Genomic DNA, 18,101 nt, shown 5'->3' with positions numbered 1-18,101 from the left:
TGGAAGGTGGGACAAGTCGGTAAGTGATCCAATAGGAAGTACCGTATAAGGCGCACCGGATTATAAGCTGCACGATCAATGAATGGGTCTGACTGGGTCTATTTTCATATATAAGGCACACTGGACTATAAGGCGGACTGGTTTGTTGTTATTATTAAGGCTCATTAAGCGAAACAAAATAGTCAGATAAGTCAAACTTTATTCAACTCATTAACAATAACTCTCAACATTGTTCAGGTTTAACACATAAAATACAGAACAATACACACTCACTTTTTCAGTTCAGTATGTTGACGCACAGTACTGGTACATATCACTCCACGAGGCGCCTGACTACGGTAGCCCTGAAGCGCCAAAAATCCATCAAGAGGTGCAGCTTCATAGTTTACCAAAGTTGTACTAAAACATTTTGACATATTCATTTCATACATTAGGCGCACCTGATAAGGCGCACTGTCAATTTTTGAGAAAATTAAAGAATTTTAAGTGCACCTTATAGTCCGAAAAGTACGGTTCGCTAACTGTTAAGATGGCTCATGAGGTCTTACACATTGGTTAAATCAAATGTCTGTATTTACAAACCAGCCGATACAATCACATGTCATGTTGATCAGTGGTTATTAAATCTTTAAAAAAAAATGCTATTAGTCTATATTGTAGTCTACTATGTAAACGACTAAAATCTTAATGTCATTTAGTTAACTCAAACTACAAAATGTAAGTAAAATAGTCCTGATGACTAAATTTTGACTTAAACCAAGTTGCATTTTAGTCAAAAGACTAGTAAATCAACAATTGCTGTCAAAATGGAAATTTTAGCAAAAATATTTCAATTTGGTGCGTTTTGTTGTAAAAATGTAAGAGTGATTGCCTTCCATGGGTTGGACTCTGGCTATTACAATCAAATTGTGCTATTGGCTGAGAATAGCACAATTTGGATTGTTTTGGTGGTGTCTTATGTCACAAACCACCACTGTTGGCCCCGCCCCTCCTATAAAAACTAGCACCTGTGGCGAGTAGGTTGAATTTCCAGAATTGTGAACAAAAGAGGTATCGTGAGTTTTGAGTAGGTAGCTAGCATAACATAGCTTGTTTATATATTTTATAGTATAGACTGGGAGTGTCTTTACTGCTCCAGGAGCCACTCTCATAATTTAGGCCATTTTTTGAGCTTCCAGCCAAGCCTCACATTAGCCAAAACCTATAGATGAGAGTATGAAATGCTAGAAAATCAGTCCTAATGGCATCAGCAGAGCTATTCTTGACATGTTGAGGAGTTGACATGGGTGTATTCATTGAGTCAATCTCCAATTTTGGGAACAAGGTAGGCGTGGCCATTAACCGTTGCTGTAGGAAATGGTCGACACATTGGATTAGTCGGGCGGGTGCTCCTCTGACACTTTTTGTCTGCTCTTTGTCCATCAAAAACACACACACACACACACACATTTACTGTCGCACATGCGATCAGACACGAACCGCATTGCCCACAGACACAAACTCCCCGAGGACTGCAAACATCACTTTGAGGGACATCAAGGGATGTGTTGCTTCACAGTCAGATTTGTCTGACCCGTGACGACCATCTTAGCTGTCAACATCTTGTCTCTTGGAATCATCACCTCGCAGTGGCCCTCTGTTTATAGGCCCCGCTGCTGGCAAGCCCAGGATTTAAGTGAAAGCTCTGTCAGGGAAGCAATCCAAACACTTTGGACAGGGCCATTGCATACAGTGTGCATAAACAGGCGTGCCTGTCAGAGCAAGATAACCTGTCACTGTCCTTCTAGGAAGGGGTTACCGATCTACGTTATGTTGTTTTTACTCTGGGTTTCATCATCCTTTGGGAACTTTCAGCTCAAAATCGAATCTCAACGACACCACACAGGAACCTTTTGAAAGTTGACTTCTTTCTCTCCGGTTTGGTCTTCTTTCGTCTCAAAAAGTACATTTTGGGTTTTTTTTTAATTCACATTGAAGCTCGTTGATCAAGTCTACTATGCGGGCGTGTTTCAATGAACAGTGACAAGGCAAAACTTTCAAGAACAGGCAGATTTAAAGTTTGTGAATTCATTCTCCTAACAAAAGGCCATATTGCAGACACAGTTTGCTATCCTCAGGCACGAGGCAGAGTGGTGTCATTAAACAACCTTTTAATAATGGTAGCTAATAGCAGTTAATTGCAGCCACAGCTGCCCGAGGGCAGTCTGATGGAAATGTGGCACCAATATGCAGCTGGTTATTGGACAACATGCTTTATGCCTAATACACTGCTGCTCAATGCAGTTGGCAGCCAATTTTGCCAATTCTGGAGTGATTTAAGACAAGAGCTACGTGCTATATTTTAATATTTTTCTATTACAACCAACTTTAAAAGGAATAAAAGTTCCACTCACCTTTCTACTCTATTTGCCCTTTGCCTTGACAACACGTTCCTACTTATTGTCATGCTAGGCTAGTTAGAAACCATTGAGTAACACCGACTGCATCAGCATACTAATTAAATGTTAGGAGGCTAGGTTTAGTTGAAAGCAGATGCTATATGGTACTATATGATCTAATAAAACAAGTCTTTAGAAAGTGGTTATTACTTGTGATATCTTGACATATTTCACACTTTTGTCTTCTTTTTTCCTATTTTAGGGTTGCCACAGCAGATCATTCCTCCAATACAATGTACCGATAACTTGATTTAGGTGTATTCTTTCCATGTTCAGTAACATCATACATTTAAGAGATCATGTAGTTTATAACCCCACACAAGCTTGGCTGTGTTGACCTCTCTGTCCACACAGACACTGGGGTGGTACGGAACTCTGAGTTCATGATACAATACGATAGATGATAATGGGCTTGTGACAACAGTACAATATTTATGGAAAAGAAAAAAGACCAAAATAACTATAGTTGAAAAAATAACTATGCTTTTATTTGACTTTTTCTTCTTTCTTTATTGGCGTGTTGCAACCTACTTGAACAGGTTCATGGAGCCAAATACTGTACATGTTTTATTTCATTACTTTCCCATTCTACGCTCAATGTTCATTCCATTTCTTGAGTGTCTTCCACTCTATTATTTGACTTAAACTCTGGACATCCTTACATAATCTACATTTTGCAGATAGGCAATCTGGCATGGGACTGGACCTTTGTGTTAAATTTGGTGATTGTTAATTTGAAGTAGAATTTCCTCAAAAGAACAAGAAATCTGGTGTGCAGTCGAACGTGTGGATTTATTTTTATCTTTCCTTCTTGCCGCACCATGTATCATCCCACCTTTACCAGCCACTCGATGTTCACTGTGAACAAACATTGACTCACATTCATTGGGTTTGCCTAAAACTTGTTGGATTAGCTCGGAGCTTTTATTGGCAGGGAACGAATGCCAAAGGATGGGAAATGCAATGAATCCATTATTAAAGGCGTTACGTTGGAGGTAGATACTTTAAAAGGCCTTAAAAATGGTCTCTATTATTCAGCCCCTTTCCCTGATTGTTAATAAGGTGGTCACTCAGATGTCATATTTTCCTTTATCTCAAGAACATTAGTATTGACTCAAAAAACATATATTTTTTATACATTTAAACGTTGAAGAGATAAAGTCCCAAAATTTTGTTGCGAGTTGCTTTTTTGAAAACAAAAAAAAACAAAGTTGCTAATTTGACATCACTTTCTGTCGTGGGGTGGATTTAATGTTTGGCTTGTATTTAAAGGTGCAGTCTGCAACTTTTATAAAAGTGACTTTTTGTCATATTTGCTAAAGCTGTCACTATGTAATGACAGCTTTACATGAAAAAAAAAAAAACAGACTTATTGAGTCCTTCCTGCTGCCTTTGGCAGATTGCCAGAATCCACCGCAAGCGCGCAACAAGAACCAATCAGAGCCAGGATTGTGTTTGACGGACTGTCTGACAGCTGTTGCTCACAGGCTCAACCCTTTTCCGGGCTGGAGCACCGTCTTTGTTACAGTTCCATCTTCTACTCTGGAGGAGTAGAAGATGGAATTGGTGATTTTTCTGCTTGAAAGCTAATTACTGCTGCTTGATGTACATTAAGTTTGATTTGTAATTGTTACACTAAAACTCTGTGGTGCATGTGTTGTTTGTGTGTGCACAGCAGTCTCCGTTTTGGCTGCTGTAAGTGACACTGTGTTGTTGCTGCTGCTGCTGATGTGTGTGCACATTGAGAGAGAGGTGTTGCAGTAATATGCTTTTAACTGTGCATGTTATATTACTGTGATGTTGCTGTCAGACTAACGTTAGCTTGTTAGCTCCTCTGAGGGAGGGACTTTGGAAATTTTGGAGGCAGGGCAAGAGAGCAGCGGGGAGGGAGGGGGAGAGAGGGATCTGAGAGTTGCAAACTGCACCTTTAAAGTCTTGACAAAATAGGTGCTTGTAATGTTTTCCTCTAAAGGGAACCTTAGAACGTTCTCAGAAGTTCTGCTAGGAAAACGAGACACAGCACGGTGTGAAATAAAGAAAGTAAAGTAGGTCTGTGTATGTTCTAAAAATATAAGCTTAGACTATTTTGTCCCATTTATAGAATCACAATGTGCTCCAATCTGGGTCACAGGAACTTGTGAAGACAAGTTTTTCTTTTCTTATAAATGTATCCTGATTCCACTTCCTGTGTCAGCAGTCTGGCCACTTTCTCCGCCTCAACACCCCACTTCTTCAACCCTTTACCATCTTCAGCTATTTCCTTCCATTAGTCATTATAACCTCACAAAACATCTGAAGAGCTTCACCCCTCCCTTTCCCTGTGGCAGACAAACACAAGATTCATCAAATAAGCTCCCAAACAACAACAAAATATCTCTTCAATTGTTGATCAGCGGAGGAAAAGCAAAGGAATGTTTGATGAGAACAACAGCGGGAAGGAGAGCGGAAAGAGAGGGGAAGAAAAGGAATACAATATGGGCTCTGCATTAATGTTTCCAGATGAAACAAAATAGATTTGGATGATGACATCTGCCTGCCAATGTTAACGGGATGCTCTGCTGTTGTTTTCTAAACGTTTTTTTTTTTTTTCTATTGTTAGATGAAGGCTCCTCTTATGGGAGTGTGTGCTGAAACAAAAAGGCCTGTATTCCATCATAATACCATCTGAAAAGAGGGAACTGTCACATGGCGCTTCCTCTGCTGGCTGAGATGGGTCTCAGTGTGGCTGATGGATGAGCAAGATTGGGTTTGTCAGATTGATAAGATTTTTATTTTTAAATGGAGGGGTGGGGGGGGGGGGTTATTTTATTTACCTATTTCTATTACATCGTTATCATATTTATCAAATTGACATTTATTCAACTGAGTTCTGTTAGAAAACTCTACAAAAACTCTAAGTGCCAGAACCACACTGACATTTCAGTCTGAAAACAGAACCACACAGCAAATTTATCATCATTGTAATGATCATCCTTTCAAAAAAAAAAAAAAAAACTACAAAAAAATGCTTGTACTTGGAAATAGTTCACAATTAATTACAAAATATTAGGAAAACATTTCTAGTTTCTTTTTAGGGTCTTGTTTTTGCTGCATATTTACAAAAAACTAGCAATACTATGTCTCAATAAAATAGTATTTTCTTGATCTCCAGGATAAAATTATGCTGCAGAGGCCATTCAGCCAGGTTTGTGTTCTTCGGAGAAAAGAATGAGCACTATTTTACAAAGGAGACAGTTTACTATTGAAGTTATCATATCAAAGTTGCAATTGTTGTACGTTTCTTTTAAAAATACACTTATTTTGAGTTTGTGGATTAAGGCTTGAGGATTATTAAGGCACAGGAAAGAGGTTTTTGTCTTTTTTATGGTGCACACACAACATCCCTCAGCTGCATCTAGTCTACGAGAACAACAACGATGAAGGGTAGAGACAGTCATCATCTTGGAAGCTGATGAACCAATGAGGCATCTCATGACGTCTTCATATTGCAAGATCTTGTCCCACTTATTGAAAATACACTTCTCAACACCATAACAAAGCTCTGAACCACAAGATAACCACTATCACACTTAATTTTCCAGTCCCTTGCTCTATATGTCAACTAGACAAAATATCTCCACCACCTTATCACTGCTCTCCCTGCTGGAAGTTGTTGCATTTACTGCTGCAAAACAATTGGGCTATTGTGGTTTGATTTAGAAGTTTCAATAAAAAAGAAACATCCTGTTTCACTGTTCTGGTTATGGTTCATGATATGCCAGTTTTTACAAAGTGCAAGATGGGAACAGAAAATGTCTTCCTTTGAAAACAACCAACAAAGAGGGAGGTACAGTGGAGAGAGAAATTAAGCAGCGGCTTCTAAACGACCAAAATAGCTTCATCGTTCAGGGCAAAATGGATTACAGTTAAACACCAAGAAGAGGGAATTAGCATGGTCCCAGCAGTGACTCATTGGCTGTTTGCCCTCATTTACAGTCTGTATGTATAATCATGGTGTCCCTGTGGTTATCTTAGATCTGAGGCTTGCTTAGAAACATGTCTGCCAAACTCCCCTGATGGGAATTGTCTTCTATCTGCATTAAAAATCTGGTCATTTACCAGCTCTGGTTAGTGGATTAACATTTGGGCCATGCTGGCTCAATTATGTCAGATGCCACAATGGCAGACAAACCGCCTAAAGGTGGAAACACCTGCCTTAGGAACCCTGTTTGACATTTCCTATCCTGTCAATCATAACCTGACTTAATTGCTTGGAATAATGCAAACATCTAAATATAAGTGTAAAGTCGTTCAGTCGCTCCTGGGAGACTTATTTCTTTCCAAAAGCTTCACGTTTCTCTCTCCACTGCATTACCTCGCAGATATAATAACTTAATGCAATTCTAGCTCAAACCCAATGCGGGAGACATAAGTGTCTGTTCCTACCTGAGGGGAAACGCTCAATGACGGGCTGATTGTCCACCTGCAGAGTGGCATTTCCGCCACTGCGTGTGAATCGCACCACATGGTATTTGCCGTCGCTCACCATCACCGCGCTCTCCTCGATGGTAATGTCGTCCGTTCCCACGTTGAAGATCACGCCGATCTTTCCCCGTTCCTGAAAGAAGAAAATAAAGAAGACTATTAGTTGAGCGCAGAACAAGAACAGGAACTTTCAAGTGTTGTTCTTTTTATTAAAACTGCTAAACACAAATCTTTTAATTAGATACATGCATAATATAGGCCTCATGGATCAATAAATCGAAGATAATTTTTAGGCGGCAATTTCAACCTTTTTACTTTCTTTTTGGAGTACACTATCTTTGATTTAACCACAAATTTCATAGCTCAAAACTCAAATCTTAATTCTTAATAGTTACTTAATGTCAAATACTGAGGCAAAAGTATTCCATTACAGGACAGGGCCAACACCCAATGACATGATTACCGTACATCACTGCATCACTCACCCTTCAGCCTAGTAAAGAACACTTAACTGGTTGAGTGCTCAGCTATCTTTAGTATTCATCAACTGGAGGAGGACCCCCCCCTCTCCTACCCCATGCTCCATCATCTATTAGTGTTGACAGCCGCCCACTGCTTTGAGTTTATTACAGCCAACCGCCTACTCAACTCTCCTCTGCGAGCCTCTCTCTCCTCTCTCTGTGGTTTCCGTCCTCATTCTCTGGAAAGGTCAAAGTCATTTACACAGTTACAGTCTGCCAAAGAGGCACCGCCAAACAGGTAGAGGAAACCGAAACATGCCAGAGAGAGCCATCACAAACAGATTCTCCAATATAGTCTTCCTCTGCAAAGGACTTCCCGAGTGTCACTATAGGTCAAGCTTATTTTTGCAGAAAGGGATTACCCGCCATTCACCTACTGCCTCCCTGTCTCAGCTCGCTCATTAGTTATGTGCATTTTATCATCTGCTTTCCATAGATATTTAGAGGTGAAATGTTTGACTTATGCTAAGAGCCTTATTCCATTATTCATAGTTGATTAAGTATTTTACAAAAGAAAACCCCAATATCCACTGGTTAACTGGACTTAAAATAGCCTTTTAATTGAGTAAATACGTGCAAGGTTTGCATAGAAACTTAATGATCAGTAAAATCACAGCCAAATCTTACTACTTCCCCAGATCTGCCAAGGCAACACTACAGCCATGCACTATTGATGGCCATGATTAAGGTATTAATTGGGCACGCTCAAAAAAGCAGCGCAAGTGGACATGCCAGAGTTTGTCATTAGCAAAGAACGGGGATGAACATACGGTCTGGTGATGGGAACAAACCAGGCGAGGCAAGAGGAAAACCGTAAAATGAGTAGTAATCCTGAACCTGGATGAGCTTGATGGACTTGACAGCATATGATCCTAGAAAGTGGCTTAGACGTCTCAAATGGCGAAGGAACTGACCCTTGCAGTCTCTCAGCTTGGACTTGTCATGGGCCGAAAGACATGACAATGGATAATATCGGGAAGCGATTAGCGGAGCTCACATGGATGGAAATTGGATTAATGGGTTAGGGCACAATCCAGTAAGTTGATTTAGATGAAAAAAGTTGCAGTAATTCTATATGATGTGTGTGTTGATTGAAATGGGTCAATCAAGTCCTTTGATATACAGGTGCTGTACTGTACATTTGAGGATCGAGGCATGGGGAGGATCTCCACTGATCATAGCACCTTTTCTCTGAGAACTAATTCAATTCCCTACGGAGTAGCTGGATGAATATAAGCTATTATGAGTTGAAAGCGGAGGGGTGAGTGAATTTGAATGGTATTTACAAAGATATTAGCGTTTGTGTTCAGTGTTCAGGAACATTAATGTCCTTCTTCGTACTGGGGGAATGTAGTGAGCCAATTATGGTGGGACGCCGGTGGGAACCAGTGATTTTTAAAAAATGGTTTTAGCGTAGCTGTAATGACATTATAATGGCTATTTCCCTTAAGCAAAGATATCTATTGAAACAGAAGGTTGGGAAAAAGAAAAATAGACATCTGAATGGCGAGGAGTAGTCAAGCCTGCAACATTGAAATGAAGGGAGATGTAGGTAACTTACAATAAGCCCTGGCTGCTCTTCAAACACCACTGATACTCGAATACTGCTTAGCAATCCTTAATCTGCTGCAGCTGCAGGCTAATATCAGAAATAAGACCATTACTGTCCCTTCCTTTCCTTTCCTTTGGTTAATTCATCTTACTGTTTTTCTGTGGGTCAATACATAATAAGTAAAACATGAATACACAATAAACATTCTTTATAAACCCCAGGGGGGAAACTCAGGTGTTACAGCAGCTCAACGCATCATAAATAAAGGAAATTATAGTAATACCAAGGAAAATGCAATTTTATGCAATTCAGAGCTATAAGCCGTAGAGTGTAGGAAGATGAAAAAAAAGTGGCATTCTAATAAGAATAATATGTCAGTTGAGGCTTCAATTTACAATTTCTGGATTGTAAATAAATCATGTCAAACGCATAATTAATTCACAACTAATTTTAACATCTTTGTCAATGAGCTAATTAGCACATGGAAATATCACCTGTAGCTTCACAAACTGACTAAGCCAGTCACCTGTGTGCAAGACAGCAGCTGTTGACGTTTCAAGGTAGATTTCAAAATGGCTGTCAAAATATATGCTAAGAATAAAAAAATACACCAATTGCATTTGGAATTAACAAACATTGAAAATGAAGAATGTTCTAGTTGTTGTTTACATTACAGTTTATAGGTAAACATGTTGATGCACTGTAAACTCAATTGTTAAAAAATAAATAATTTCTGTTGGACAGTTTAAAGATGTGCTGTAGCAAGTCTGTGGGAGGTGATAGGTTTATTACGTTTTACAGTTTTTGATTAAAACAGAATGATGGACTTCATAATTTGTAACAGGCTTAAAAGCACAAAAGTTTCAACAGTGTCGGGGCTTGATTTTGGTGAAATCTGTTGCACATATGGTTGATTTGTTGAGAATTTTCAAAATGTTAATAATTAGAGGCTTGCTATAGCGCCACCATTAGGATGATTGGTCTGTTTTTGCACCTGAGGCAATCTGGACCTTTGACCTTTGTGCAAAAGTTGATTGTTTGCACATTAAGAAAGAAAGAAACAAAGACGAAAGACAGTAAGAATAGTAGCAAAAGTGCAAAAGACATGAAAGGCAATCACTGCACAGTTGGGCGAAAACTACATTTTAGTCAAATCTTATTTACTACACTAAAACAGCTTTTATCTGAAACTTATGAAGACAGGGACCTGAAGTGCATGATTAAATTATTTTGGCACAAACTTGCTTTCCTTGCCAAAAGTTAAAGCACAAAGAAGTGAGAAAACTGTTTACCTGCTTTAAAGTGTATTGATTTTGTTAAACAAACCAAGAAAAAAATATAAAGAATAGCCATTGTTATCCTCCCATTAGAGTCTTTTTCTTTATCTTTAACAAACGGGGGGAAATTGGCTGCGGCTCCAGCACAAACAAAGCAGTGTTGGAATATGAGTTTTTTTGAAATATTTCAACATGACCTTGCAGCTTGCGAGAACGCATGGAGGTAAACGGCACTGTCGATAGTAGAATGAGAATGAGGTGGAAGCTGCAGTCGGGGTGTATCAGGGTTATCGACAAGCCTGAGAGAGCGCTCGACGAATCAGACCGAAGAGAAGATGCAAGAGCAGGAAGAGAACAAGGAGGGGCTTGCAGAGAGGAAAAACAGTGAGTACGCGACAAAAAAAAAAAAAAAAAAACCACTGATGATCCTTTAAGACTGCAAGGTGTGCTGAGATCAAAGCTCCTTTTGAACAAGTCAAGATCTTGTTCTTTCTGGAGAACACTCGCTAGTAGACAATTACAGAGAAAAAAACAGAACAAAAGCGAGCAAACATGTTTTAAAAGATTTATCTGTGTCTCGAAATCCATGACAGTTATGCATTACCTCCACCTACAGTATGTACTTTTCATAGCTATTTTTGCATTTCAGAGCCAATGCACACGTACCAGATATATCCGAGAGAGAAAACAAGAGGATGCAGCATTTGGAAGAAGCGAAACATAGATTCAGCACGACTCGAGCAGAGACGGTTCTTTAAATCACCCGCGGTGTTTTGCATTTTGCTGTATCAACTTTGCCTCTCAGAAGCATTGTGAGAAAAAAAAAAAAAACCTGCAGCTGACCAGTTGAGGAATCTGCTGATGCTAATGATTTGGCTTGACAGATTTCATTTTAATAGCCCCGTGGGTGGTGAGATTGCAAAACTGTTCATCAGCTTCTTTCTCATTCCCCCCAATAATGATCTATCACAGCCTGTGTCTACTTGAGCTTAACTTGACGTGCTTGCACACAAGTTGGCACAGCTTTAGTGTTTATTAGCTTATGAATCAGCAAGTGGAGCGGCGTAGATGGTGAAAAGAATGATAAATGCTATTTTTTTTTGCTGATTTGCCCTATATGAAAAGCAATTAATTCATCTGTGGATGCACAAGTACATGGGGCACATCATGTGATGTTGAGAAGCTTAGGATTCCATACGCTTGTACTCATGATTATGTGAGTATTATCGTCTCCTTGCAGCGACAGATTAATATTGGACACCATTTTCATAAAATTGAGCACAAACTTAAATTATAAATTGACTGTGGGGAAGTCTATGTTTTTGGCTTCAGTTGGCGTTGAAGCGGCTCTGCGTCTAACGGTGAGGGGGTCACTGATGTCTGTGGATCCTCCGTCACGGGCTGACATTGAAGTGGTTCAGCAGCAGGCGGATTAGAGTGGTGTTTGTCAATGGCTGTGCGCATGGAGCTAGAGTGCCTCTGGACTGCTGCTTTGAGGAGTTTTCGACGGGCTACAGAGGAGGATTGTGATTAGTGGGAATTTAATCCAAGCGGTGGTGGAGGCGTTTTCCTGGCAATGGTTTCAGTTGGCTTAATTATACTGGGTTTGCCTCCATTTTTGTACAAGAGGGCTTCAAAGCGATTATGGATAGTAACTGATTGACAACCTCAGCCCACGATGGCAGGGGTGGTGTGGAACAAGACAGTCTTGAACCTGGATTCTCCCAGGGAACTGTATCGTTGTCACATAGAGTACTATGGAGGAAGGAGGACAGCGCTATTGACTGTTGTACGATCATGTCCATATATTTGGTGAGTAGTTCATCTTTCTTTTTTAGCTCATTAGAAAGGCAGCAAATCTCTTCCCATAGTTTGGTAATTTCTTTGTTGGCGTTTAGTAGTTAAATGACTTTCTCTGACCAAATGTGAGGAGCAGCGTCTTTGCCATCTGTAGATGCGGCCATCTTGGAATGCTCAAAGATGGTTAGTATTGTGGTGGCTTTAGATGAATAAGCACAGATGGAGTCAACAGTTGCAGTACCAGATCGGCCAGGAGTTTTGCAAGTTAACCGGATAGAAATGTGTGACTCTCCAAAACTGCTACCTTTCACTCTCTCCCTGTTTAAGTGTAGCTGATAGCAGTAGTCAAAACATGCTAAAGTCTTTCTGCAGAGACCTTGGCCCTCATTTATCAACCATGCATGAAAACGGGTGCAAATCTGACTGCACATTTGGTCGTACGACAGGACCAATTCATGAAACATTTGTATTTGACCAATCCCGGCGTACAATTGATCGGGTGCTGATAAATGCGGCGGCTGAGTTTGATCGTCATGTTCCTGGTTCGGAGGCCTTGCCCTAAAAACAAAACACTGGCAAGGAAATACATGTTTACAAGCTGATAATCCGCATCCTCACAGCTGAGATGAAGGAAACAAAGATGTTATTTTTGGTAGTGTGAAAACTGGAATTTAAGGAGCTAATTTTAAATGCTCTGTGGAAGAGAATAACGGAGGCAGCGAACAGCTTTTTTGTAATGGAACAGTTTCGGGCTGAGGTTTGGATAAATTTCTCAATAACTAACTTAACCAATGCCAAATTATGATTTAAATGAAATTTTACTCATCCACAGCCTAAAAGCATAAATCCTTGGCAAGCGCAAGATTGTGGGTAACGTTCTCCTTAAGTCATCTAAACTTTATGGGAGTCAATACCTTTCTTTTTTTATATAATACCAACTCTTCAACAATGGCTGTTTCCAAGCGACGAGTGGTGCTGCTTTAACAATGAATCACACTTAAATCTGAATTTCCTTGACTCATATCTTTTGCTTATTTGTCCATGAATGTAACAATGCTGTACAACCAAAACTTTTGGCACAACTCTTTGAAGATGCAATACAAGATGACGTCCAGAATCTATTAATGACATAAAATTGGGTTTTAATGATTAATTGCCTTAAATCTAAAGTTACTGTTGAAGCCACATGGTCACATGACTTCAGATTGGATTTTGGCACATGTGACAAAATTGTAGTTTTTTCATTTGTCAACAAAAAAAAAACAAAAAAAAAAAACAGCCATAGTCCAGTTATTGTCCCTTAAAAAATGTAGTAGACAAAAACTATGATGAAAATACCCTGAAATTTTGCATTGGGTGCTGCCTGTGGTATTCAAAACTTGTACAAATATTCATCCTTGTGAAAGACCAAGGGCGTATGCAGGGAAAACTGATTAATATAATGCTGGTATGATATGATATCGAGATACATAATAATAGGGGAATCAAAGAAAGACGCTCGGGTGATTATTCTCAATTGTTTTGCTCCCACAGTGGACACCTTTTTTCTAGATATAATCCAGTGAGTCCATTTTCTATAACAACGTATTGATTTCAGCAGCTGTAACGAATGCCAAATTGATTGAGCACGGTGTAAACCAGTGACCTCCAGTAAAATTAGATGCAATCTGCAAGGACTACAACATTTGTATTATGGTTATCAAATAAATCTGATTGTACCAGTAATAAGATATGACTTCCACAGGGTCAATCAAGTCTTCTAGGCCGATCAAGTGGGGCCATTTGGGCTGGTTTTTAAATCAAGCTACAGCATCCATCAAGATACTAGTCTGCCTCCGACAGCTACATCACAAGAGAAATGACTCAATCAGCAGATAGCTTAAAGGAATATGACACCTCGAGTGGTAAAATAGAATCATCATTCATAACTCAGACTCAACTGCTGCTAAAGGATGTGCTCAAATAGATTAAATGTATCAAGATACATGAGTAAAACCTGAATCTGCCAAAGAGCAGAGATGTTTTGTGTCAATTTGCTAGCTTGAGACGAATCGTGGTTTGTAGGGGATAAGGTCAGCAGCGGCCGGATGTGCAGGATGAGCAAAATCCACAGGGGTGAAGAAAGACTTGTGATACAGTGGTGGCAAAAAAAAAAATGTGACAAAAGAAGAGGAATAGGATTCTTATCGAGCGCGCCCCCTCATGTGCAAAGATAGTGTTTGACATTTGGATGACTTCACATGTGACAAAGCAGCTCAAAAGCCAAATAAAGTTCTCCCATGTACTTCACTTTCTTTTGTAATATCCAATTATTCTGTGTCTTTACCAGTCCCCATAATCCCCCACCAATACACTAAACCTTGAGATATGCTATTAATCCTGATATCTGCTTTCAAACTTCAATAGAGGGACTTTCACTGGAAGGACAAGGATAGCCAATAACAACACTATGTCAGCTTTAACAAAGTACTGAAGACTTTCTAAAATTCCACTGGTGAGTGTAGTTTTTCTCCATTCTCTGACTTTCCGTAAAGATTCCATGTCTAGTACTTTAAGCCAGCAGTTCAAACAGACCAGAATAAAATCTCATCAAAATGATATTTGAGTCCATTCAGTCATTAGACCTTTCGATTAGAACAATAAAAGCCTCCAAATCTTTCTCACTCTCTTCAACAAGAACCAGTTATTGCATCACCTTCAGATGTCCTCAATTATAATGTCTTTCACTTTGGCTTTTACCTTTCTTACTTTTTTTCCCACAATTCTCTTATATGTCGGCCACTCATCACCACTTCTATCACTCCCCAGAGGAACATCACCGTGTTGACTCGGGTTCTCAGAGCAACTGCGGTACAATCCAATTGATCCGCACACTTTTTCAAGGGATCTGAGAGAAAGAATTTGAAGCTCTTAAAAGCGCTTCAACTCAAAGCATATCACTCTGCCTTGGCAGCGTAAATTCATCTAGAGAACTATGAAACAATACAGCTGAGTCCTTGAATATTGTGCACAATCTGGTTTTTGGTTAGGGACTGAAAATGAGAATCCGTTGGGACATTGTATAAATGAATACGGCTAATTTCTACAACAGAAATAAGTTAAGTTTTTAATAAAAGATAATATTAAATACTTTGCATATTTTTAGAGACACAATCATAACTGGGGATTGGACGATATGTCTTTGTCCCAATTCGATTTTAGTCACAATACTTGGGTGACGATTCGATTTATATTGAGATTTTAGTTTAGTAAAGTACATTTTTTCAGGTAAAGACATAGTGAAGTCTCATAGATCAATAAATCTAAGATCATTTCCTCAAGAAAAATTAGACATTGTTGACATTGCATTGCATTGTGGGATGTGGAGTCACGGGCACGGGTGCAAAGAATTGTTTTAATTCATTGTCATATCACGGGAATATCAATAATAATTCCAAAAATGTTGATAAGACTGCTTTACGATAGAGATGAAAACAAACTTTTGAGTGTCTATTTCAACCCTTTTTCTTTTCTTTTTGGAGTAAATGACGTTTACGTCATTGATCTATAAGCCATAACAATGTGATTCGATTGATTACACTGGAAATGAAAGTCCACAACACTACATGTCGTGTTAGCCTATGACATCATATAAAGACATGGCAAAAAAAAAAAAAAAAACATATCTTAAATAGCGATTTTTGACATTGTCACAAAAAAGTGATACATCTCAGATATTCTTTAACACAAATGAAAGTTCCATAAAAAGTTTTACTATCGTGAAACACCAACCTTTACCATTTTCACGTGGCATAAAATGAAACATGCAAACTATCAGACCCAGAATCAAACTAAATTTGTGTCCGTGGGTTGTGCGGTCATTGGTAATTTTATATTTATTTTTTTCAGAAAAATCCACAAGAGAGATAAACAATATGAAACTCCAGAGTACTTTGAGTAGCGTTTCAGTATCTGTGTGTTCTATGGGGAAAACATGAGCATTAATGTCTGTTTGGATGTGCTTGTGCCGCAGAGGTGAGGAGAAATTAAAGGGAATGACTTTGACCTTCGAACAAAATCAAGAGTAAAGTGATTTTAGTCCCTATTGTTTGCCTTTGCAGCCTGGTCCTCCCCATCCAGCTATTTCTCTTCTTCTCCTTTAAAGTCCACAACAAACCTGCATCCTGAAAAAAAAAACTCTGTCAAAATACCACTTTTATGCCTCTTTTTTTTCCACTTCACTTAATCAGCACTCCTTTTTTTTTTTTTTTTGGCACAGAAACAACAGTCTTTCCCATGGTAAGTGCTAGAAAATAGAGTCACACAGTGCCTCCAACAAAAGCCCCAATGTAGACGCGCACCATAAAATGCAGCAGCGTGAAAAGCAGTATATGTCATCGGTTTAAGAGCGCCTGTATACCTGAGCGTGCTTTGATGAGAAAATATGGTTTCATTTTATTTAGGCCACAAACTGCCAACTGATTGCTCAGATCACCTACTTCCTCTTTATTTTCTGCCATCTTTTGGTCTCCATTCAATTTTTCTTAACTGTCTTACCCCTCTCTCTATCTGCTACACTGATAGATCTCCAACTGCCCCTCTCCCAATCCTCCACCGCCCTGTGAGCGTTCCCTCATCGTGGGCAGGGTGTGCAGTTGAAGCACGGTGGGGAGGAGCGGCTGTGGCGTACACAGGCTAATATTTGCCCTTGGCTAAACTGAACAAACACGGATAAAAGAAACACAAACTGTCTCTGTGCCCAGCTGTCGGCCTTGTTGTCCTTTCCTTCCCTCCCCGTCTTTGTGGCACTGCTGTTGACTGCTGGTTAATGAATGGGTGCGCCGTGCACATGTTTGTTTTCAGGGTAATCAGCAGCGTGATGACCAAATCTGTTCACGGTGACTCACCTGTGTCGATGTGCTGCTCTCATTAGTTACACGTGCAACCCAAACCCAAGCCCAAAAAGCACTTTCTTTAATCACAGTGCGGCAGACCCATAACTAAAGATCACACCAGGATAGTCTGGGACTTTATCCAACTGGGCTGGAATCAAGTTTATAATCATAACACCTTGACTTGGCTCGGTTTGCGTTCACATTGTTCCCATGGGGTATTGGGGGCGCTGTTACTCAAGTAGAGAACTTCTCAGGGAGGATTAAACAGAGAAGAAGAGCATTATCGATTGGCCAGAACTGACAAAGAAAATGGGAAATCCATCCCATTCTGCTCACTCTTTTATGACAATCGAGAATGTAACAACGCTTCCACAATCACCTGGGATACATGATCGTCAGACCATACAGTATATCTATGTTATTATTGAGGATAATTACAGTATACTTTGTTATTATACAATAGATTTTTGTCCGATAACTCGTCTCCCAAATATAGTCTGATTAAACTGATCAGGTTACCCCAGCGTACAGAATACTAGGAAATACTCCTCTCTTCTGCCGTTTTCATAAATTTAACGAGTATTGATTATTTGGCCAAATTCAATTGAAATCCATTCAAACCTATTAGAACAGTGACTAAACTCAGAGGGGTTAGACTGACTCCGAGGTGTTCAGCTCATGCATTTATCTCACTTGCATTTTCCTTGGGAAACACAGATCGTTTAGGTGGTTTTTTTTATTTTTATTTCACACATTGGCAGATCATTTTTGTACCCACAGTGCCGTGGGCTGTGTCTTGCTTACAATGTTCATTTTGTTCCAACGCAGGAGCATTTGTTTTTAGACTGCAAACAAATGGCTCTAGAGTCTGTTACGCTTGTTGGAGCAAAACTGTGTCGAGTTCGAGCCTGGCCCAGTTAGACAAGGTCAGTTTTAGCGAAACGTGGAGAAGACCGTCCTTCTACAATGAATCTGGACATTTGCGTATGCTGATTATTCTTAAATTGGATCCAATATATTACTAGAGTCATGACAGTGTGAGCCATGTTTTAAGGCTGATTTTCCCTTGCTCTGCTGCGAACGCACACAAACAAATGTGTAATGATGACACATGTATTTTCTTTTGGTAAATAAAACTTTGGTATTCATGAAAAATCGAATGTTATTGTCATTGT

General features: G+C 39.5%; 1 protein-coding gene across 4 annotated transcripts in view; it reads right to left on the bottom strand.

Moving 5' to 3' along the window:
* LOC114480087 (neurexin-1-like) overlaps positions 1-18,101 on the bottom strand; it is a 577,574-nt gene that overhangs the window by 65,667 nt on the left and 493,806 nt on the right. For all 4 annotated transcript variants that reach the window (XM_028473908.1, XM_028473906.1, XM_028473907.1 and 1 more), the window contains one exon: positions 6,864-7,035. In XM_028473908.1, coding sequence (XP_028329709.1) covers positions 6,864-7,035 — 172 coding nt within the window. The remainder of the gene's footprint in view (positions 1-6,863; positions 7,036-18,101) is intronic.

This window comes from Gouania willdenowi, chromosome 18, assembly GCF_900634775.1.
Source record: "Gouania willdenowi chromosome 18, fGouWil2.1, whole genome shotgun sequence".
In the NCBI taxonomy this organism is placed as follows: Eukaryota; Metazoa; Chordata; class Actinopteri; order Blenniiformes; family Gobiesocidae; genus Gouania; species Gouania willdenowi.
Note: the sequence above shows the minus strand (reverse complement) of the source record. Positions and strands in the feature narration are given on the sequence as shown.